A 24383-nucleotide genomic window follows, 5' to 3' on the forward strand; every position below is an offset into this window, starting at 1 on the left:
TGCCTTGGGTGTTTAGTGAAGGTTTTAGTTTGGAGATGAGGAGGCTTTCGTGGATCATGAGGTCGAATGTGTCGAATCCACAAGTGTTCCGAGATTCTGGTGCGTAAGTGGCGTGTGGTTTGACCAACATAAGACGCGGAACAGCATCGACACGTGTATAAATAAACAACACCAGATCTCAGAGACTTGGGAATTATATCCTTAACGGGAAAAAATGAAAGATTCGTGTGGCGGTAGGAAAGATGAATCTGACATTGAAATGATGGAAAGCAGCGTTGTAGAGACAATTGATTAGTGTGCGGATTTGTAACGAGTGACAGCCAGTGAATGGAGACAGAAATACACTATTTTCTTTGGGACACTAAGGACAGGTGGTTTCTGTTCAAATTTTGTGTCAAGGAAACGACGGACAATGTGGTCGAACATATTAGTTGGATAGCAATTGAATTTGAATAGTTTTCTGGTGGTTTCAATTTGGGCATGCAAAGTCTCATAACTAGAGTAGAGTTTGAAAAAGTGGTGTAATAGGCCAGAGATTAAGTTGCGTTTGTAAGAGAGTGGGATAAAGCTGTGAAAGTTTGTGAAAAGACCGGTGAATGTGGGTTTACGATATACAGAGGTGGTAAGTTTGTCGTTTGAGCGGTAAATGTCAATGTCTAAAAACGGTAGTCGTCCATTATTTTCCGTCTCAGAGGTAAAAGTGATGTTGGGGTGTTGATGGTCGATGTATTCTAAAAAGAGAGGAACGTGATCAAGTGATTTAAAAAGGAGGAAGCAATCACCTACACATGGTCTGTAGAGAATAGGTTTGAATTTGTGGGGACAGTTTTTCAGCCAGTTTTGTTCATGGAAAGACATGAATATGTTGGCAAAAAGGGGGCCAAGGAGACTACCCATAGCAACACCATCAATTTGGTGGTATAAGCGGTCGTTAAACATAATGACTGTAGTGGTGTAAATCTTGTGTAAATCTTGCAATATTTTGCTTGCATTGGTTTTCACAGCTGGTATGCGATAAAAACTTAATTCCTTATCCCTATCAGCACGCTTCGAACAGCCATAAATTGCGCGAAAGTTAACCATCCTTAACAATAATATTGCTTTGTTATTTACATGTCGCGTTTGCTTGTCCTCCAGATGTAACGTCACCGGGATTGTGACGTCACATGCAATGGGTCTATACACAAAAACCCATGACAACGCATTCCACACCTTCCAATCATATTAATCTAACCGCTAATTCAATTAGACGCTCTAAGCGTCCACAAATCAAAAACAATCGTATACAACTTCCTATATCTTTCTGATTAAAGCCTAGGCCACACTATCGTCCATATCGACGAAAATTAGAACGAAAACTTCCGCAACGAAAATTTTGAACGAAAACTCGACGAAAATTTCGTTTTCGTTCATATTAGAAGGGTTGAACTTTGACCTTTTTCGTCAACGAAAACGCATACTATTGGCTAAAAATATCTTGATGATATCAGACTTTGTTCTCAAACATGGCGGAGTGGCAAGAGGTTTTGATAAATCTGATGCGAGAAAAACCAATTTTGTATGATAAAAGTCACCCGGATTATAAGGACTCGAGGAACAAGAAAAGAAATCACTGGCAAGATGTTTTAGATGAATTTAATAAAATTACGGACTTGGCGTGGGATAGTGAGTATTATTGATAGTCCGCCGACAAACTTTTTATATCAAATCATTCATTTCCATTACTTTTTAAACATTTTAGCAATAACTTTTTCTTAAGAAGAAGTAATCTTTTTCTTTTAAAGATCGCCATTGTTTCTAATCCGTCAAAAATGCCGCTGGCTTATTGGCCAATAATGTTTTGGCTTTGCAAACATGCTTGAAATTTTTCGTCGTGTCTGGCATGCATTTCGTGCACGAATTTTCGTTTCGTTTTCGTTTTCGTCAATATAGACGATAGTGTGGCCCAGGCTGAAGGCTTATTGAGCTTTCGCACCGAGTCGAAAGCTCAATAAGATAAGTTTATAACAATCCGTAGTAACTTTCATTTTTATACATTAAACATAAATTTATACAACATGGAAATGAAACTGACTTTGATAGAGTCTGAACTGAAATTATTTTTTATGTTTTATGCAACATGTTAACCATGCATGACAGCTATGTTTTATTAATTCAACATGTGATCGGGAAACATCTCCCATTTGGCAAAAGCTTTACTGAAGTAAGTTCTCAAGTTAAAGTGGTTATATCACGAATTTTAGCCCCCCTTTTTTATGAGCTTAATTGAAAATTTGGATTATTTGAAGAACTATGACATGTCGCTGGACTTAAACAGATAAATATAAGTTGCTTAATTTTGCCTCCAAAGTCGTGCTTAAGTTTGCTTAATTTTGCTTAATTTTGTTTGCAAAATTAAGCAAAATTAAGCTAAAGTTTGCTAAAATTAAGCTAAAAATAAGCAAAATTAAGCTAAAATTAAGCAAAATTATGCTAAAGTTTGCTTAATTTTGCTTAATTTTGCCTCCAAAGCCATATTGATACTTGTGACGTAGATAGTTGAACACGTCTGTTTCCGTCAATATAATATTATATTATAGAAGGTGATTTTGTTGTCGTTTTTCTTGTCTTAAAAACAAATAATGACAGTATTTTCAATAAAATATTAAAAAACAAGTTGTCCGGAAAGTATGGCCTCAAATCAGTGCTCAGATAATTCGAATTCGATGTCTGAATGCGTATCTGATTGGAGCTCGGAATCCGTGGGTTATGTCGAGCATTTAAACGACTTCGCATATGACGATGAACCGCTCGCAGGAGATGGTGATGAAGTGCATACTCCAGATGATCCCGATGGAATTCTCCCTGCGACCTTAGAACAACGAAGTGATGGCGTAATTCCACTCGGTGAATGGTAAGTTGTTGTTTTCTCCTGTTTGTAATATACATAAAGTTACTTTATAAACCACAATGCTCCTACGTTTCAGGTGTAATTGTCAATGCTGTCATACCGATTTGTTAGAAGGCGCATTAGAGTACAGATGCTGTAAGGAAATAGGACCAGCTTTGCAGAAAATGACATTCGATGGCAGCATTGAGAAAATATCATGCATAACACAGCATGCCAAATTTGGGCCTTTAGTTCATGAGGCTGTCCTTGAAAACGTCGGGCCACTATTGAGAGATAGGAATGGACGTGCTTATCGCCGCCAAGCATCACAATCATTAAATATGTAAGTTTGTAAATTGTATGAGAAACAATGTTATCATCAACATTGTTTCATCAACAATAATTAGTCCAACCTTTTTATTTACTTCAGGTACTTGAGAGCTGTGGCATACAGATGGTTGATGCGATGGTTTTGTGAGTCTATGGGATGGGAGAATACTCGGCCTTTACCTGCTTGTGTTTACCACTTTATTCGGAAAGCATATCCAAGTGGTAACACAACAGGTTACATACCATCAGATGGGCGATGATGGAATAGTCTTTTAACTTGTGCACTGTAGAGACTGTTGACCTTCTTTGCTGAGTTTGGAATGGTCAGGAAATATGCCTAGATGAAAACCAAATAGGAGATACATGAATGCACTATATAAGTTGAAATGCAGTTTAATGGTTTGAAACAAGAGTAAACAATAAAAACAAATTGGTGCAACTACTGAGAGGTTAAGCTTAAAGAATTAAATGAAAGAATATCTTTTCTTCAATGTCAGTCTGGGAAAAAAGACAATAGAAAAAATAAATGGAATTAAATCATAGCATAAATGTAAAAATGGAAAATAGCAAGCCGTTCAAATGGTGAATCGTTTGCATCCCCAGTGCATATTTAAACATGCTCAGCTTCATCACTAGTAGATGGTACTTCCTCATTAAGAGAACATGTTTCCTTCAGCGATGGCTTATGGAGAGTATGTCGAATAATCTACAAAACTTATATCGAATTTACATATGACAAAAGAAAAATTAACATAAACAAGCGTAAACTTACTTGTCTTCGCTTTCGATCGGATATTTCGTCCTGTATGGTTCAGGAATCCCAGCCACATCAATGGTTGGGATAGCATCGAGGTAGAGGAAGCCTCAAAACCCGGTCTATGTTTACGCACAAAATTTACCCATTTTCTATGTCTTTGCGGCTCTGTTTCTTTTTTAGGAAAAAGATGCATCGACATTCCTTCTGTTTTTGAATCATTGGCGCAACTAATTTGATTAGGTCCGCCAGCAACACAGCGTTTTCCTCCGCGTTTCTTATTAAGATTACAAGTAGAATACGCCATGTTGATATATGTGTTCAACTTTCTACGTCACAAGTCATTAGCATACCGATCAAAAAGTTCGCAAAAATAATGCTGAAAATCGTGACTTTGAATGTCCGTAAAATCACTTTCACCAATCCAATTTCAATTATAATTGCAGATTTAAAATCACTGAAACAAGGTCTTTCAATTTAGCTAATAAAAAAGGAGGGCTAAAATTCGTGATATAACCACTTTAATGAAAATGCACTTAAAAATACGTTTAAGTGCAACCATATTATAACAAAAACACATTCATTATAAGCCTGTGTATTTGAAACTTAAGGATCAATAGCAAACACAAATGTAGGCAAAGCAGCCTGCAACTTTTTTATGCTATGTAAATATTTTAGTATTCACCTACTTTGAAAACAAAGACAAATGAACAATGGTTATGATGAAAAATTTAATAGCATAAACAAACTTGTGAGCTGACTTATTAAACTAAATGAATAATATAAGGGTACCTTTACATGAACATGCCTGTTCTTTCATGAATGCAAAATTTACCCTCGTACACCCGTGCCTTGTGGTCAAATTCTGCATTCTAGCTTAGTGTTATAAATGAAAGTTTTTTGGGTGTTGAATGGAAAGATGGAGACCAGTTTAATTGCTGGTTTCATGTTTTTGTGGTAGATAGGCTTTTAAATAATGTATATTCAGTAAAGTGGATGGACTGGCTTCGCCACTAGACACCACACGTCCATTCTTACAAAGACATTACCCTAAGCAACTGAATTAATATAGTGAAAAGGTTCCATGCTCTGCTCTTACTTGGGGGGAAAACACAAAGAAATCTAATTTTTTTTCGTAGTATACCTTTCGCAAAAATGACTTTCGTTTTTAATTTACAATAAACAGATTTAGATTTGAGGACGCGAAGTCTAAGACGACGTTAGCTGATTGAGGCAGTCTAGGTCGACGACGCTTTCGTCTTTCATGTAAAGAGTGATTTAAATTATATGAGAAGACGATAAGTTTTTACGAAAAACGATTTTCATCTTTTATGCAATTTTATATAATAACCAGAAGAATTTGAGCAATTTTCATTGGTCGAAAAGAGGACATACGCACAAAATTGACGTCACAGAAAATTTCATGTTTATATATACAAACAAATGGCGGATATAATGAAAATTTATCGCAATACCTCTCTGAATGGGAAAAAAAGATCTTCACAAAGACCTAGTTAAGGCAGTTTAGGCATTTTAGCGAAAAGAAAAGAAAAAACCCGGTTTTCAAACATTAATTTGTACTTTGTCTTCGATAACAAAATTTCAACAAAATTGATCAGCCATTGCTTGTTTATTTTGTTAGCCAATCACATTTTACCATGTGATTGAGCTAGCCAATAGCATTTCTTCAATCCTATAGAAAGTCAAATCACTTTCAAAAGAAACCAGTACGGCTAAATATATATGACGGAATGTAGGCTTGAAAATTGGTAATCCAGGCATTTAATACATAAAAGATAAAAGTTTCTCCGAATTTTAAATGACTTTTATTGAGCTTTCGACTCGTTGCTTCGAGCCTTGATCAAAATGAGGAAATTACTATTTACATGTGCTTTTTGCTTGTAGACGAGTAGAGCGTCTACAAGCAAAAAGCACCAAAGATTCTGAAGATGACTCTGAAGATGACTACCACTAAGGTTGTCGAAATGTCAGCCAACAACAACAAAAACAGTCCTTCTCAGGACTATACCAACCTGGACGATCTATATTTACAAACATGTAAGGATTTTGTATAATGGGAACTTGTTTTCTTTGCAGTTTAAGAATTTTAATTTTTTAAGCTTCAGAAGAAATACAGAAAAGAAACAAAAGTTTTATTTTGAGTTAGAACTATTTTCTATATAAAGAAATTGTTTTCTCATCATATGACGGCATTTTCTTAAAAAAATAAACAAAAATTTCTTTATAAGATATTTTTTTGTTATGATTAAACGTAAGATAGAACATAAAACAAGAAGAAAGATTACATACACCATAAAATTTCTCTTCTTAAGCCTCCCAGTAGGAATATCTGGACATAAGCCATTGACGTCTTTAACAAGAGTTTCAACAACATCAATATCACTCCAATTCATCCTACGTTCCCCATTCTTTATTTCAGAACCAACAAGACGATAATGCTGTTTTAAAATCTTAACACATATCTTAACCATTTCTCCAACACATGTCTCGGGTGCTCTTCCATATTTAAAAAGGATCAGAGCATTATTGATATTAAAATCTGTTTCTCTCACACAATGTTTTGCCGTTATTCCAGCCTCTTCAGTTGATAAACAGTAACTGGTTAATATTATCTGAGCAGAACCAAGTGCTGACCCAGGTTCCCCCGTATGAACACTTAACTGAGGATCTGATAAAATTTCTCTGATGTCGGAAGGTCTTATAGCTGCTTTTTTTTCAAACCTTCTGTTGTATTCATCCAAAGATGCAGTGCAAATTTTCAGACTCCAATCATAACGTTCTCTCTCAAAGTGCCATGCATAGTTAAGGACAAGACTTACCGGACATACAAGGCCGTCTGTGCTCATATTTCTATAAACCTCTTCAAAGTCCCGAGCTTTATATCTTTTTATTAAGAATTTTCTACAATTGGTAAATGTATCACGATAAATGTAAATTGGAAAATGTAGCATAAAGTCGCCTACAGGTGGTCGACCAAGAGCAAGAAATATAACTCTATCGCATTTTCTTGCAAACTCAGCGTGTGGTAGTGTGCAGTCGGTACCGATAACTCTTAAGCGTGTGCCATTAAACATTGAACGATGGGTCACAGACGCTGAAAATGCAGTGTCGGAATCAACCCATGCTATAACCGTATCATTTGTGTACAGATCATTATAAAAACTGCTCCAAATTTGTCTGTTGTAACCAGTGTCTCGTTTAGGCCATGGCATTTTTAAGAGTGTTTCATGACCATTTGGTAAAGCTTCATACACAATTTTCAAATTACGACGAGGAAAGTATTTAGCAAAGTGATCTTTCATGATTTCTGCTAATTTATGATCAAGTTGAGACTCCTCATCCAACACTACAACAAGGTTACCGTATGATGGAGGCCAAAACAACACCATTGTCCTTAAAAAATCGCAATAAAATCTTTCTATATGCATACCTGTTAATCGCATAAACAAACTTACAGATGGCAGTTTGTTAGATTCAGTTTTAAAAGTTGGCCCGAAATCGTTTTGAGCCTTTGACAATCTTTGATTTGTTGAAGATGTAAAACGTTCAAGATATAGTTGAGAAGTGATTTTCTTGTCGTATTTGACATTCCTCAAAGGACTGTTTTTGGACTTCTCAGAATATTTTTCGGGCATCATGCTGTCAACAAATTCTTCAGTAATCCGGCGACCATAGCTTCTTTGTTCAACCTTTGACTCACTTGTGTATATACAAGTGAGAAAAACAATGGCATACCCAATATACGTTATTAACATGAGCTTAGAGTACCGATACATTATATTTTGTTACCACAAAATGTCCTCCAACAATAACAGCAAACTACAAAACCAGATCAAATAAACTATTTTAGTTATTGAACATTCCAATGTATAATTAAGGCTATATCTAGTCTCAGCACACGCCAATCAAATCGCATGACTTGTATTAAAACATTACATAGCAAAGTAAAAATCATTTGAAATGGTCGAAACAGATAAGTCTCGTATCCCTTTTTAAAATCCACATACTTTAAAACCATACCAAAATAATGAGAGCGGTTACATAATCTGTCATCACATAAAGTTTAAAAATTATATGGCAAGAGTCACTTCTGGCAAGATGACGCGCTTCAATTGGCTCAGACAAATTTTTGCGGTCCATTATTTTCCATAATGACTACGTTCCAAAATGCGTACTTTTGCTGTCAAATGTGAACAAATTTCGTAAAACAAACAGCAAATCGCAAAAAAATGAAACAAAAAGCATTTAAAAATATGATTTTTTTACTGACGAAAACTACAAATGTGAAAGCCAACCCGTGCAAAACAGCAAAAACGAGAAAGAATGCAAACTTCACATCAGAACAAAAAATCCCGTATAAGAAACCAATTTCACTTGCTCAGTCTTTACTGAGAAATTTTGGATTTCTGTTTTTTTTTGTACAAATCGTACCCGTAAAGACCTCACGCTTGGTTAAAGAAGGCTTATTAATGCACCTAATAATCAACAGGTAAATAAATTGTTCCATAATTACATTTTAGATAAATTAAGATAATTTTAATGGTACCATGTTTGGGATTATTTTGCCATTTTTAGTCAATTGAGTGGATGATAGACAAACATTATAAGAATTAATGCCAGGGGTCGATATGAGGAAGTCAAGGCACGCTTAAATAAGCTTTTGATTGGTCAATAATTAGATCAGTGAACGGTTTTGAATGATATAGTATTGACTGATAAGCATTTTGGTCGAACGGATGAGGCTTTCAATTACTTTTGGGAAGATTATTTGTTAAATTTTTGTCTTATTACCATTGGCGTAGCCAGCGGTCCCGCTACTCTTGCCCGAGGGAGTAGAAATTTCCCCAAAAATAATAATATTCTATTTGGAGATGGATAAATATTATTTCACAAACAATTTGTAATGTTATGTTTTATTCGTTCATTTTCACGCTTTTATTCGGTGGTTCGTAATCGTAATACCGCAAAATCTCAAGATTTGTCTTGTAACGTAGCAACTGCATTTCTCGCAAATTTCAATGCATACTCGCGCGATTCTCCTTGTATTCCGCTTATCTTCAGAGGGCGGAACATACAATACAATAAACCTTTTAAAGGTTATCGCAGCCATATTGCAGGGGGTGCAAAAACATTGGGCGAGCGCGCGGTCACGCATGGCGTCCATATAAATTACTAATAAATGCACAAAAATTACCCTTATACATATTGGCCATTTCTTTCAAAAATATTTCTCAAACTCGTCCAATTTAATAGTCGAATTATTATTTGCGATTTTTTGTACACGTGAGTCCAATTTTGTTGCAATCAAAAAGCGGAAAACATTTGTTTTCTTTGAACAACTTGACTGTCGTTTGAGCGACGTTCTTGAGTTTGCAAATGTGCGGAACTCATAAGCCAAGTCAAACGAACTAAACCATAAACTAGTCGAGTATCCGTGAGCAGTCATAAGCGAAATGGTAAAAAATGCGCGTTGTGCAGTTGCATATTGCGATAATGATAAACGCTATCCTGATTATCAAGTTAAGAGGTCTCACGTAGAAAAGTTAGTTTTTCATAAGTGGCCCAAAGATGAACCACTTGCTGAAATTTGGCGAAAAAAAATTGCAAACAGCAGAGCCGATGACTTTAACCCAAAGCCTGGTGCACAAGGTACTTTCGTTTGCTCAAATTATTTTCCCTCGGGAAGAAGAACCCCAAATAACTGCGGAACGGATTATCCTTCGGTTTTTATTACGCTATCAGAGTACGAGCAATCGAGGACTCCGCTTAAACGTAAAGGAGGAGAAACATGGACGACATCAAAGCGTCCTCATCAAGCCTATGACACCGAGGATTCTGATTCAAGTTTTGATGGAAATCCTGCAAAATCTGAGGCATCTTTACTCCCTGTCCCTTTGGAATTTGAACAGTTGACGAGAGAGTATGATGTAAGGTTTCACACCGGCCTGCCATCGACTAACAGTTTTAAGTGTGTATTTCAATACTTGGCTGTTTAGTCGCCATACATAATAATAAAAATAGCAATGTCACTTTACAAATAATTGGAAATACTAATAAGAGTTTGCCGTAGACTTGTTCCTCGTGATACTTGCTGACTTTGCTGTAGACATGTGCGTGTGTTGCGAACTCAAGAACATCGCTCAAACGACGGTCAAGTTGTTTTCTTTAAACAAATGTTTTCTTTAACTTTCCGCTTTTTGATTACCACAAAATTGGACTCACATGTATAAAAAATCGCAAATAATAATTCGACTATTAAAATGGACGAGTTTGAGAAATATATTTGAAAGAAATGGCCAATATGTATAAGGGTAATTTTTGCGCATTTATTACTAATTTATATGGACGCCATGCGTGACCGCGCGCTTGGCCCAATGTTTTTGCACCCCTTGCAATATGGCTGCGATAACCTTGAAAAGGTCTATCCGCATCTACCGTAGAGATCCCACGAGATACTACGCATGCGCACATTGGTCATTCTCTACCTCACTCACCGCCATTACAGATGGCGTGTTTGGTCCACTGAGTTCTATAAGATCTGGAGGGGAAACGTAAACAAAATTACTATAAAGTATTAGCGCGCGGCCACGTGGTCAAAAACATGGCGGATTTTGGTTGTCAAAGTCAGCGGAAAGACGCGGGCTCATAAAATAAAATTTTTTTCGCCCACCCGGATTTGACAACCACAATTGAGATTATATAAAACATCAAAGCCAAGCACAAAAACTTTTAGAAATTTTATCTTTAAAACATGCTACAAACTTGTTTGGTATACGGATGCTGAAGTAATGCCAGAAAAGGAAACATTTCCTGACACCGGTAAGCAACGTAAGATTGTTTACTATTTAAAGTGTTCAGTGTTTTTTTTTAAGTCGATACTTGATGTGTGATGGTATATATTTTGTGAATGTTTTTACTCCTAAGTTATAATTTAAGTTATGTTTATCCAGTCTTATTTGTTCTTTACTTAATCGCTTGCTAGGCGAGACAATGCAACCAATTCTTATCGAGATATGCATATCTTAAACTCCTTGTTTCAACTGAGTTTACCTTCAAGAAATGGAGGATTTTTTCATGATATTTTTCTGAAAATATGAAGCAAATATTAAGAACAGAGCTGTATTGAAGCCAAATGCAGTGCAGGATTAATTAATGAACTCTTTGCTACATGTCGTACAATAAAAAAATACCTGTATTAAACAGCTACCCTGGACAATTTGACAGATTATGGACAATCATGATGATGGTGTGTAAAGGTTTGCTTTATTCTAAAAGTTTTATAAATGACATCTGGTGTTTCTGTAAACGAATTGTTTGTTATAGTAAACAGGTTAGTACATCAAAATCAAGATAAAAACTACTTTGTTCAATAATGTGCCAAATTATGCTCCTACCTTGAAATATTTGCTCAAGAAAAGCTTATGATGATATGCATGAAACATTAAATATAGTACTGCATCATCTGACAAAATCCATACGTTTTTCAATTCCAGGTGATTAAAAATTCACATAAGATGCATTGGTTGCAATGAAGTGGAATGTGGAAGAAGCAAAAATTGATGGCAAAGAACTTAATATGTCTTTTGAAGAATTACGATATCATTTAAAAGAATAATAGTAGCAATCTAGTAAAAGAAGCGACATCTGTCTTCAACATGAGACTTTTCCAATTATGTATAGTTTCTTTGTACAAAATACTATTTTAGATAAACTTGATTTTTAAGTCATTCACTGATATTTTTACCAAAAGACAAAAAGAAAAATTCAAAGGCATAATGTAAAATTCAAAAGTTTGTCAAGTTGTTTGAACCTAGAAAAAATTAGTATAGGTAACTGTAATTAACTGTAAGGACACAACAGAAAAGTAGTGCAAGAAGGTTAGAATTTTTGAGAATTAATAAGTTCTTCTTGACATACATTACACAAGGCCATAATATTATAAATAATGACTGTACGATAACAATTATACAACATGCTAAATATCTTCACCTACATTTTAATTATTTAAACAGATTTGCCTTCATGCAGCATTATGAAAAGTGTTATGTAAGAGAAACCAGTGCACTTTAATTTGAGAAATTGTATTTTCAATGGTAAATTAATGTAGGTCTGTTCAGTAGTAGATCCATGGTTGTCAATGACAATCCAGTTTCTAATATCTTGGCTCAAAACAGAATCAGCAACATGATTATAGAATTTCTGAATTTCGTTCTTTTGCTCTCCAGTTCAAGATAATTTCTTCATAAGTTCTCAGTAGATTTATCAGAATATCATAATACCTTATAAGACACCCAGAATCAATCCTACCAAAAACTCAAAAAAATTACATACCTACTTATAATATATTTCCAGTCGACTTAAGTCGTATGGGAAAGCTAACTTTTCTAACTCCTTTTTCGACATTTTAACTAAGATTTACCCATCTATTCAAGAAAGACAGTTGCACCATGCTGTTAACAAACAGTCAAAAACACAAATGATGCGCATGGGATTATGCATTAAAGCTTAACAACACATTGACAGTGTAAAGATTGCCGTTTGATATGTATTTCTAATATAGCTAAAGCATTACTTGAAAACATATACGTTATTTTACAGTAGATTTACCTCATTTAAATGTGTGTGTCTATTTCACAAAAACCTGAAGCATTATTTTCTATATTTTATGCTTACGGTATCGTGGTTGTTTTCGCCGGTTGTCATTAATATGAGCAATATAGAGATCCAGTTCGGGAGGGAGCGAATGTTAAAAATTTTTTCTCAAAGTGGAAGTTTTGACAACCAAAATCCGCCATTACCGCCATGTTTTGACCACGGGGTCCAGGCCCCTTTTCCCCTCCAGTTATCATAGAACTCAATGGTTTGGTCCATAGATATAGTAGGACTAGATTGCTGACGAGTGTGACGTAATATAAGACTTATTAAGACGGCAGCGTGACATTCATGATAAATCCAAGATGGCGCGGGAACCGGGCAAAAAACTTAGGGCTACTATTAGGCAATTGTTGTTTTTTGCAGTTTACTTCGTTTCAGTGTTTTCCAACTCCTCCAATCAAGTTTTATTGGAAATAAAGCGTTATTAATAATGTTTTGAAGCTATATTGGACAATTATTATTGGAATACGTGCGAAAATATCGCTTGCGAAGTGTTGTGTAAATTGGTCGTTTGGTTGTCTCGAGGCGTTTGTCTACCAAAATAAACGGATTTCGTCTGCTTTAGCTCCCATACTGGTTCGTCCACGTTGAAATACATCATATTGAATACATACAAAAAGATGGGAAAATTAATCTTCATATTTTTTACATAAATTTCACTTCAAGATGCTATTCGTTCTTTTAATCTTCAAATATGTGTTGACACTTAACAGACACAGTCTTAATCGTTTCGAAAAAAGATGAGTTTTGTCAGCTTTTGCCGCTTAGATGGAGCTCCTTTACGAACGATTCTCTCGGAGTACACTTTGGAAAACTGGTGTACAAATATTTACTGTACATGTATGCTATTTTTCTGATGAGGATGGTGATATGGTCATCGCAAAAGCTCTCATCTAGTGCATGAGTTTCCTTAGAATGCTGCAATAGCGATTGAAATACATTTGGCTTAGTTTCTTGCAGGACATCGCGTTGCATAACTTGGATTGTTTTTTTCTGACAACTGACTCCACTTGTTGACCATTTTGCGAAGGGCTTTATCTGCTGCTTTCACTACTTTTACCAATGAGGAGGATGGACTTGTAAGCTTGCTTAGGTCTTGAAAGATGTTAAGCTTGACTTTAATGAACCTTCATGACAGTGGTCAGGTATGAGAGTTTGGTCATCATTCTCTATGGTTAAGGCAGTTGCACATTCAGACACTTGATGCAACTTGTAATTTTCTTGGCTATGTATCCACTGTATATACTATTACTAAGTATGATAAGCATAAAAGTCACATATATTTTATTCACAGCTATATCTTATAATAATCTCAGCCATAGCCAGCATTTTTATTTGGTCATGCTATCCCAATGTTGCTGTGTTCACTCACTGTAAAAACAATAGATTTCTAATGAAATAAGCAATCATGCAGTGAAATTTACATAGCAAGTGTAAAATATTCATTCTGGATATGCCACCGATGACATCCATGTCAAATATTTCATAAGATAATATATAAATTTAATGAACACCTTAGCTCTAGTAAAAAAATACTTCATACAGAGCTTTATAACTCTCTCAAAAAATAGTATTGTAACAGTATCTTGGGTTATGTGTTTGAATGTTATTATGTCAGATTTTGAAATAACCACTGGTAATATAACAAGCTTCTGAACATAAGTTCCTTCTCTTCCGTTGAACCACTTTGCTGTAAGATCTCAGCAGTATAGCCAATGCTCCTGGATACAATTACTTGAGATGAGGTAAGTTTCCTTCAGTTAAGTTTACTAACTCTAATAGCTTCACTAAGATCTTGTCAGTAGATAATAGTGCTGCAGTGTTATGTATCTCCTTGCTCGTCTTTTCATTCATTCAAAGTCGGATGGCCTTTCTAAACCGTGTTTGAATCTCACATATTTCACATATCAGTACGAGTACAGTGGGACTGCTTTCTTGAATAAGTCGCTTTTTTGTCAGAAATATTCAGATTGATTCCCCAATCTTTCTGTAAATTGTCAATATGACATATTCCGATGCTCCAAGTATGGGAGTTAAAGCTGAAAAAATCTGTTTCTCTTAATTGACAAACGACTTGAGACAACCAAACGACCAATTTACACAATATTTCGAAAGCGATATTTTCACCCGTATTTCAATTATAACTGTCCAATATGGTTTCAAAACACTTGAAATAAAGATTTGTTTCCAATAAAACTTAATCGGAAGAGTTTGAAAACAATGAGAAGAAGTAAATTGCGAAAAACATCAATTGCCCTATAGTGACTCTATGTTTTTTGCCCGGTTCCCACGCCATCTTGGATTTATCATGGATGTCACGCAATATGACGGCTCGTCAGTAATCTAGACCTACTATATCTATGGTTTGGTCATATAGAAATAATCCATACGGTAAACACGCTACAATTTACTTGTGTTTCATATCATCTGAAAGAGCGTGCTCCAAGGATTTAAATATGCCTTTATCTTCCTGGCCCTAATTCCAAAAGCGAATCTAAAGCTTGAGAAAGGTATACCATTTTTGCGTTAATATAAAGTAATGTTGTCATGTAGCATTATTTCACTAACGTCTAAATAATACTGTCTGATGATGTCTTGAGACTCAAGACGAAACGTTACGCTTCTAAATAAATATTTCTTTTTATGCATTAAATGGCCCTTTTAAAAGCACTTTGCTGGCCTTTGATATTTATAATAAGAATTCGCTTTCCGCCCGGTATATCCCTGGTCACAATTCTGAGTGTTTAGTATCGTCTTAAAGATCTTGTTCTAAGAATTACAAATATGTTCTTATTATCCTGGCCCAAATTCGTGAAGCGAATGTACAGCTTGACAAAGTTATAGCACTTTTGCATTAATAAATATTCGCGGTATTCAACTGACATGTTATATATACCTTATTTTGAAGAATTTAACACGCTACAATATACTTGTGTTTAGTGTCGTCTTAAAGATCTTGTTCTAAGGATTACAAATATGTTTTTATTATCCTGGCCCAAATTCGTGGAGCAATACACAGAATATCTCTTTTTTATGAATCATGGTAATCAGAAGAGGCAAATAGAAAGAAGCAAAAAGGTTTGTTGCATAATTTTTACAATATATTGACTAAGAGTGTTTTTTCTACTTGTGCTTTGCATAGTACTTATTCATGTATGATAATTGAATATCTTTACGACCGTGTTTCATGTTAAGCGAATGCCAATGAACATAGTATAAAAATCAACTCCGCAACACTGTAAAATTCACTCTCGCTTTTTATAACAACCATCTAAATGCATTTTGCGAAATGCAAAACTAAGCATTGTAATGCAAAAATATGTATTATATTTTTCTTTAACATGACCAAATCAGGAGAAACTTCAACGAGAACAGGTTTGCAATTTAAATACATGTTTTTGTATTTTGTTGGACATGGATGTCTTTATCGTTCGCAACTTTTTAGCAAGTTGTAAAGCAAGAACAAATGAGTAAGTTTAAACTAATGACACACTTGTTCGCACAAATTATATATGTTTATGGATATACATTTATTATTTCAGAATGAAACATATGCAATGAGGTGGGGCACGCCCCTGATGAGTGCCCTACGAAGAAAAAATGCGGTGGACGAGGAAGTGCGAGAGGCTGCAGCGGACGGTGTGGTCGTCACTAATGTCGTGGCCCGGCGGATGGCGTGGACGTGGACGTGGCCAAGGGCGTAGATGTGGCTTAGGGCGTGGCCAAGTTGTCATAAACATTTTTACAAGGTAAAACGATTTTCATTGAAAATATACCAAATGGAAAAGGAATAAAAATTCACTTGATTAATTAAGTAGTAAAGTGTACAAAAAACTTTTTAAACGATATTCGCGCAGAGTAAAACGAAAACATTCTGATTCTGAAACTATTCGATCATTCAAAAATAAAACTTATTTCAAAACTATGCAAAAAATAAATATGATTTCCTTTTGTTCTCTTACATTGTTCTTGCCATCTTTTGCAGGGAGTTAAGACATTAGCAATCAAAAAAAAAGTTAAGAAAAAAATCTCTAAAATATATATATATATTCTGAAAAACATCTTTCTTTGTCCAATCATTATTACCAACAACTATTCATTATCGAACGATACAATTCGCCCAGATGGGGGCAAATTTAGGTCTCCGTTGTAATGCGACCTTGCTTCGTGAAGCACTAAAAAAGTATACACGAAGAAGACAAAATCATTTTGCCATCTGGTATCCAGTTTTGGTTGGCTTGTTCTTTAATATACTACAGTAAGTTTTTTTCGTTCTTAAAGAAATTTATTAACTAAAACGTTAGAAAATGATTTTTGCGAGCTGTTATTGTGATTATATGTTGTTTGTTAGATTATAAGCTTTATTCTTGGATTAGTATTGATTTTACAATAATCTTTTTCTACTAAGAACAATAAATATATATATATATATCGGATGTTTGTAAAATCGTTCGATTGTCACGTGTCCACTGATCTATATCTAATGAACTAAATTAACATTAACTTTAACAAATGAAATACTTTATGTTATATTGTATAATGTTAATACCCCCATTCAGACTCAGCTTGCTCATGATGAGTCTGCTATGTAGTTAACTAAATCCCTAAAAGTTTTGCTCGATGTTTTTCTACTTTGACTCGAGATAATGACTTTGTAAGAATATCCGCTGTCATTTCTTCGGTTGGAACGTAACTGATCGTTATTTCCTTGCTTTGCACTCCTTCTCGAATGAAGTGTAGTTTCGTATAGATGTGCTTTAATCGTTTATACATTACGGGATTGTGACACATCTTTATACAAGATTGGTTATCTTTTCCAATGTTGGTTGGTTTCTTCATTGGATAACCTAAATCTTTCATTAGTGCTCGTAGATATATTAACTAAAACGAAAGTGCTACAGTTGCCTGTTTCATTACTTCCCAGCTGATTGCATCTCCGTTCCCTTCAAATTTGAAGTAATATCCTGTAGTTGATTTGCGATCATTGAGATCACCACTCAAATCTGCGTCTGAATCACCATCGACGTCGAGATTGGAATTCTTCAAGAATATTAACTGTAAATTGATAGTTCCTTTAAGATATCTTATACGTACTTTGCTGCTTTCCAATATGACGTGTCAGCTTTATCTAGGAATCTTGATAGCTGATTAACAATGTGAAGGTTATCCGGACGGGTTTGCTTACCAATAAATAGTAATGAATCGACTAACTTCTGGTCGTCGTTACTTTTGATTAGCTTCAGATTTACTTCTACAGGGGACGGTTGTATAAAGCTCTTAACTACTTTTTAACTATACTTTTTTCAGTTAAAAAGTAGTTAAATTTAACTACGGGCTTAAGTCAGTTGTATAAAAAAGTAGTTAGCGCTAACTGCAGTTAAAATGTAGTTAAAGTTAACTATGCTTTGGAGCTGACTCAAACTTACACAGAATATCTCTTTTTTATGAATCGTCTTCATCAGAAGAAGCAAATAGAAAGAAGCAAAAAGGTTTGTTACATAATTTTTACAATATATCGACTAAGGGCCTGTTCATATGAGCTCGGGTAGCCGGGATTCAGCGAAGCGTTTATTCATTTTAGCAAATGGAAAAGATTAACTCCTTCACAACAAAAAACTTATTTAAGCAATTTCTCTATGTTCGGAATTTGCAAATTCACAAAACCTTTAAAATGAAAACAAATAATTTGGCCAGATTTGAAAATTACAACTAAAATGACTCATGACTTATAAGAAAGGTTGTAAGTTTTGCGTTTAAAGTTTTTACTCCTTTCAATACCTCAAAATCATTTCACGTCTCGCTGAATCCCGGTTAGCTGGGCTCATGTGAACAGCCCCTAACAGTGTTTTTTCTACTTGTGCTTAGCATAGTAATTATACATGTATGATAATTGAATATCTTTACGACCGTTTTTCATGTTAAGCGAATGCCAATGAATATAGTATAAAAAGCAGCTCCGCAACATGTGTAACTTCGCATCGACTAATTTCTGGTCGTCATTACTTTTGATTATTTTCAGGGGCCGGTTGTATAAAGCTCTTAACTACTTTTTAACTACACTTTTTGCAGTTAAAAAGTAGTTAAATTTAATCACGCGGTTAAGTCGTTGTATGAAAAAATAGTTAGCGCTAACTGCAGTTAAAAGGTAGTTAAAGTTGTAACTATGCTGTGGTAACTGTAGTAACTATGCTATGGAGCATAGTTAACTTTTCAAAACACAGTTAAATATGGCGGCTTAGCTTCTCAAAGACAATTATGGGCGAGATGTTGTTGATCAAAAAGGTTTTACCTTGAATTTTCCATCACATATGTATCTTCCATGGCAAAGGCTTTTAGAATAAGAGCTTTAAGGACGGTGTACTACATTCGTCAGTGCTGTAAACATCCCAAGTTTTGCTGACGAAAAACAGCCAACAATTTATCCACGTAACAAATCCCTTTTTACACAAGAGCGATTGCATTTTGTATTGTCTTTTTTTGCGTCCGGTAGCTGTTTCAATTCATAAGCGAGACTCTCAATTGAGATAGAGCCACTTATTTTAAATTAGTGCACATAACTCGCTGACATTGTCTTACAAATACGTACAATTTGTTCAATGACAAAACGAAATAACGTTATTCGAGTAATGAGTCCTATAGCCTTGGATGTATCAAATATTCAAATTGCTAGTTTTTCCCTATGCATTTTGCTTGATTGAATATAATATGCATCATATAAACTCATTGCTCTATGGAAAATAAGCTAGATTATGATAAAACAAAGAGGTACTACAGTATAAATGTTGTGCTAAATATACTAATTATAGTGAGCTTTACAACAGTTTTTATTCATGACTACTCTTTTGTGTGATACAATGATGAAGTTCCATGTTTCTTGATGTATATACATTATCCATTGCACATGGTTTATTACACAAGCAGAAAATATACACGACAGTCAATTAGTGGGTTTTATTGAAATTTCATTATATTTTTCCTATGTAAAAATTTTTATTTTTAATGTACATACAATCTTGCCTGCCAATATTTTTCTAGGAAGCAGAAAGCTCTAGCTACAGTTTGCCCCGACACTGAAGACAGTTGTTGTGGATACAAGAAAGACCCTACAACATACCATCATACGAATGGTATACCAAAAAGTATTGTTGAGCTCATTGAACCCATTTATGAAAGTCTAAATGATGAAAGCTTGTTGGAAAAGTGTACACATGGTTTGACACAGAATGTGAATGAGTGTCTGAACGGGCTAATATGGGAAAGATGCCCAAAGTCCACATATGTGGAACAGGAAACTGTAGCACTTTCAAGCTACTTGGCTGTGATTAAGTTCAATGAATGAGATATATTATTCCTCAAATTATTTAGTGACTTAAACATACTACCTGGCATGTTTACTACAAATGGCGCATTGCATTGTGATACCAGTCGTATCAAATTATCCTCCAAGAAGAGTACAGAGAAGGTAAAAAAAAGAAAAAAAACACTCAGGCATAAGAGAAAGAACTTTGTAGATAGTTGTGAACAGAATGAAGGAAAAACTTATGAAGCTGATGCCTTCTAGTCTCAGTAAGATCATTATAAAACTTTAAATGCTAATTTCTCCTTTTCCTTATTTCCTCTTAGAAGGAAATGTTTGTGACACGATTACTTTTTCAATATTTGTTGTAGAAAGCTCAAATTTTTTGTGGTAATAGTTAGTAACTGAATCTAATGCATGACACTTTTTAAAATATGATAATGTTTAATAACAATGAAAAATTAAGGTTCATGCATCTAACGAAGAATGAAATTTTCCTGAATACCTAGTTTTTCTCACTTATTTCTTTTAAAATAGCTTTTTAACAAAAGCAAAAAGTGTCATGCACTAGCTCTTGATATAAGCTTTGTAAATATGTATTATATATAAGTTTCTGATTAGTAGTTTTGATGCAATCGTGTTTGAAATAGGCTTATTTTATGCTAATTAATTAGTCGCCATCTTTGATAATTAGCATAATTAATGAGCGATCAAAAAAAATTGTCAGATATGATTTCTCACATTCATCACTTCCCAAAAATGTTGTTTTGAAGTGTCTACCTATAAAAGTAAAAAAATTGCTCTAAAGGGGGATGACCACCTTAAAAATAGAAAAAAAATGAATAAAACTCCCAAGCTTTAGACAAAATAGGCTAATAAATCACAAAGACAAATAAACGTTTCATATCTAAGGCTCATTAACAAATATACCCAATAGTTTTTATAACTCAGTTTTTTGCAAGGCAGAATTATAAACAAAAAAGTATTTTGTGTGTAGCTGTGAATATAACATGTCACAAGCAGAGAAAAGACAGTTGCTGGAATTGCATGGCTACTAACTATGATGACTCAAAGAAATGTTTTCTAATAATAAAAAACTCCATCACTGTCATCTTTTACAAATATGTGTGACTTATGTCTGTACAAACACATTTCTTTAAAGCATTTTACTCAGCTGTTATAAAGAGAAACGAAATGACATTTTCCTTTGTTATCTTCAATCTCTCCGTTTTAAATTATGTAAAAGCAAGGCCATTTAAATATTTAAATCCTTGCACATAAAACACAATATGAATAAATTTGAGAATAGCTCATTGTTTCGTTTGCCCAAGTCCATTATATATAATTGGTACATGAAAGAAAGCAGTCCTTGCCGAGACGCATATCATTCAACAACACTCCACGCAATTTCCACGCAAGTTAACTACGCAGTTACTTAACTATCCGACAAACTAGGTTTTGTGCAACGCAGTTAAGTCGAGCAGTTAAGTTACTACAGTTAAGGAGTTAACTACGGTAAGTAGCGTTAACTATAGTTAAAGTTAACTACGTTTTTATACAACCGGCCCCAGGTGTTGCTGCTACTTTACAATCACTCATGTTGAATTGTTGAAGAACAGATTCGATGAATTTCTTTTGGTCAACAGTAATCTTGAGATCGTCGTGAGAAGTCGTGAGATCGTAAGAATTCGCATTCTTAAGAACTAGTGTAATGTGCCACGATCGTCCATCTTGAAATTTTTGCTCAACATTGCTTTGACATAATATATTAATCCTAACACGGTTTTAATATGCACATGAAAAACATGTGACTTGGATGTTTAAAACATATAAATTCTCTGATGATGGCTTTGGAATAAAGTCGAAACACGGTGCCATCCAGTAAACTGCTATAGATGCGAGAATATCTCGTCCATACGCAGTTTTAAAAAGAGTTTTGACTCGTCTCGAACCCCAGTGGGCTTGGTAGCTCAACAGGTAGAGCGGCGGACGAATATCCCGAAGGTGCGAGTTCAAATCTCGTCCAAGTCACATGCTTTTTATGTACATATTAAAACCGTGTTAGGATTAATATATTATATAAATTCTCTGATGATGGCTTTAGAATAAAGTCGAAACACGGTGCCATCCAGTAAACTGCTATAGTGGCGAGAATCTCTCGTCCATACGCAGTTTAAAAAAGAGTTTTGACTCGTCTCCAATCCCTGTGGGCTTGGTATACTATATAAATTCTCTGATAATATATTATATAAATTCTCTGATAATATATTATATAAATTCTCTGATAATATATTATATAAATTCTCTGATAATATATTATATAAATTCTCTGATAATATATTATATAAATTCTCTGATAATATATTATATAAATTCTCTGATAATATATTATATAAATTCTCTGATAATATATTATATAAATTCTCTGATAATATATTATATAAATTCTCTGATAATATATTATATAAATTCTCTGATGATGGCTTTGGAATAAAGTCATTGCTTTGATATGATTAACTGCTTTTTCACTCGTACCTGCCACTATAATATCGTCTACCCAAACTAATACGTATGAGGATGTTCCATCTTCTTCCTTTCTTACAAATAAACAATAATCGTTGCAGCTACGTTTGAATTTTTCTTTAATAAGTAGACTAGTCAATGCTTCATACCAATTCTTTGCCGCTTGTTTCAATCTATAGGTTGATTTGTTTAGCTTGCAAACTTGCTTTCGTCCTGATTTTGCTTTCTTGATAAGACCTTCTAGTTGTTCTAGGTAGATTTCTTCTTCTATGTTGGAGTGAAGGTATGCTGATATAACATCCATCTGGCCAATATGTAGACCGTTTTCTGCTGTCATTGCGAGCAGGATTCGAAAAGTTTCGGGTTTACATGTTGAAGCGTAAGTATCGAAAAAGTCTAAGCCTTCGACTTCAGCATAACCCTTGGCTACATATATTTGTCCATTTGACCATCTGCTCCATACTTTACTTTATATACCCATTTTCCTGGTAAGACTTGCATATTCTCTGGTTCGTTCACTATTGTCCATGTGTAATTGTCCATTAGTGAATCATATTCTGCTTTCATCGCTTTTCCCCAGTTTTCGGCATGTGGCGTATTAATTGCTTCATGATAAGACTTGGGCTCTTGCACGCTGTCTTCATTGGCTTTGTTGAATGTATAGTGTAATCCATACCTTTCTGGTGGCCGCCGATTTCTGCTTTCTCTAGGAAGCGAGATTTCTTCCTCTGGATTTTCTTCATCTTCTTGCTGATGTTGAACAGCGGGTTTCGGTACATTATTCTCCCATAATTCATCTTGAATCGGTTCCTTTGTTTTCTCATCTTTCAAACGATCATCGTCAAAATCCATGTTGGGGCACATAAGATTTGGTTGTTCTGGATTTATCGTATCTTTTGCTGAAAAAGGTTGGATTTCCCTTTCTTTGAAGACAACATTGCGTGCTTTGATTCGAATTCTTACAGGATGTAATCCATACTTTTGTCATCGTAACCAATAAATTTTGCTTTCACAGATCTTGAATCCAATTTCTTTAGGTTGATCTTCCTTCTCATGACGTATGCTGTGCAACCAAAAGGAATGCACCAAATACATTTATTACCTTTGTATTAGTCCTAAATTATAAATTCATAAGGCAATTGCCGTTCAAAGTAAGAGACGTTCTAAACAAGAATGTCGCATACAATTCAAGGCAAGAAACTATAAAACCCGTAAAATTATATTTGACGAACGTATTTTAAAACAAAACTGTTTCTCACCTCATGTCCTTGGATCCTTTCCGATGGCATCAAAAATTTGTCCATAAGCGAATTTACATTTGTCCAATTTTCGAAAAACAATTCTCCATAATATTAACATATACGCATTCTGACCAGTTTATCTGGCTGTAGTAATGGCGGACGCTACGAATGCGCATTTGAGAACTGGGTGCCAGTGGGGGACCAGTGAACTCTACAACAACTGGAAGGGTTAGCACTATTTTCCACCCAGCAAACCGCCCTTTACTTTGAAATATAATATTTTACACAATCTAATATTTTACACAATCTAATATTTTACACAATATAATATTTTATATAATATTTTACACAATCGTCGAAAAACGACATTTTCCAGCCTGGATTATAAGTTTATAACTTAAGGTGGTTGCATGAAAATTTATACTGCAACATTTATCTCTAAATATTTTCATATGTTGATATTAAAAACTGTATTATAAAAAGATAAAATTACTCGCCATCTCAAAACGACCTAGCACCAGTTCATGCATGGTTTCCTTTTAGCTTTTGGTTCTTTCCCATTAGCCGCCATCTTAAATTTATTTCCGATTGTGTAAAGTAAAGGGCGGTTTGCTGGGTGGAAAATAGTGCTAACCAACTGGAAGGCTAACTTGGACGCCATCTTTGAAGCCTGCATCAGCGCCGCCATTGAAG

At 34.7% G+C, this 24383-nt stretch overlaps 2 protein-coding genes and 1 long non-coding RNA gene across 4 annotated transcripts in view; 1 reads left to right on the forward strand and 2 right to left on the reverse strand.

Moving 5' to 3' along the window:
• Positions 1-18058, reverse strand: LOC124448590. Its single transcript, XR_006949161.1, has 3 exons — positions 18046-18058; positions 16119-16121; positions 1-96 (listed from the first exon to the last, which is right to left on the reverse strand). It is a non-coding gene; the product is annotated as an uncharacterized LOC124448590 (long non-coding RNA).
• On the forward strand, positions 1492-16731 carry LOC124448587. Of its 2 annotated transcripts, XM_046999553.1 has the most exons (5): positions 1492-1665; positions 15570-15707; positions 15984-16004; positions 16075-16099; positions 16172-16731. In XM_046999553.1, the coding sequence occupies exons 1-5, from the start codon at positions 1630-1632 to the stop codon at positions 16174-16176; spliced, it is 225 nt and encodes a 74-aa protein (XP_046855509.1). In that variant the 5' UTR covers positions 1492-1629; the 3' UTR covers positions 16177-16731. The 2 variants fall into 2 exon arrangements, with proteins under 2 accessions (XP_046855509.1, XP_046855508.1); XM_046999552.1 differs by having other exon boundaries at positions 15984-16099.
• The window catches only part of LOC124448586, a 22244-nt gene continuing 3946 nt past the window's right edge, over positions 6086-24383 (reverse strand). The window contains exon 2 of the mRNA XM_046999551.1: positions 6086-7793. Coding sequence (XP_046855507.1) covers positions 6107-7750 — 1644 coding nt within the window. The 5' untranslated portion in view covers positions 7751-7793 and the 3' untranslated portion in view covers positions 6086-6106. The remainder of the gene's footprint in view (positions 7794-24383) is intronic.

Source organism: Xenia sp. Carnegie-2017, unplaced genomic scaffold, assembly GCF_021976095.1.
Source record: "Xenia sp. Carnegie-2017 unplaced genomic scaffold, XeniaSp_v1 HiC_scaffold_23, whole genome shotgun sequence".
Classification (NCBI taxonomy): domain Eukaryota; kingdom Metazoa; phylum Cnidaria; class Anthozoa; order Malacalcyonacea; family Xeniidae; genus Xenia; species Xenia sp. Carnegie-2017.

Excerpts from the sequence above, each read along its gene's own strand:
- LOC124448587 (XM_046999552.1), top strand. The coding sequence starts at position 1,630 with ATGAATTTAATAAAATTACGGACTTGGCGTGGGATA. Across the intron at positions 1,666-15,569 it reads TACGGACTTGGCGTGGGATA|TGTCGTCTTAAAGATCTTGT; the intron begins GTGAGTATTATT and ends ACTTGTGTTTAG. Across the intron at positions 15,708-15,983 it reads AAATAGAAAGAAGCAAAAAG|GAGAAACTTCAACGAGAACA; the intron begins GTTTGTTGCATA and ends TGACCAAATCAG.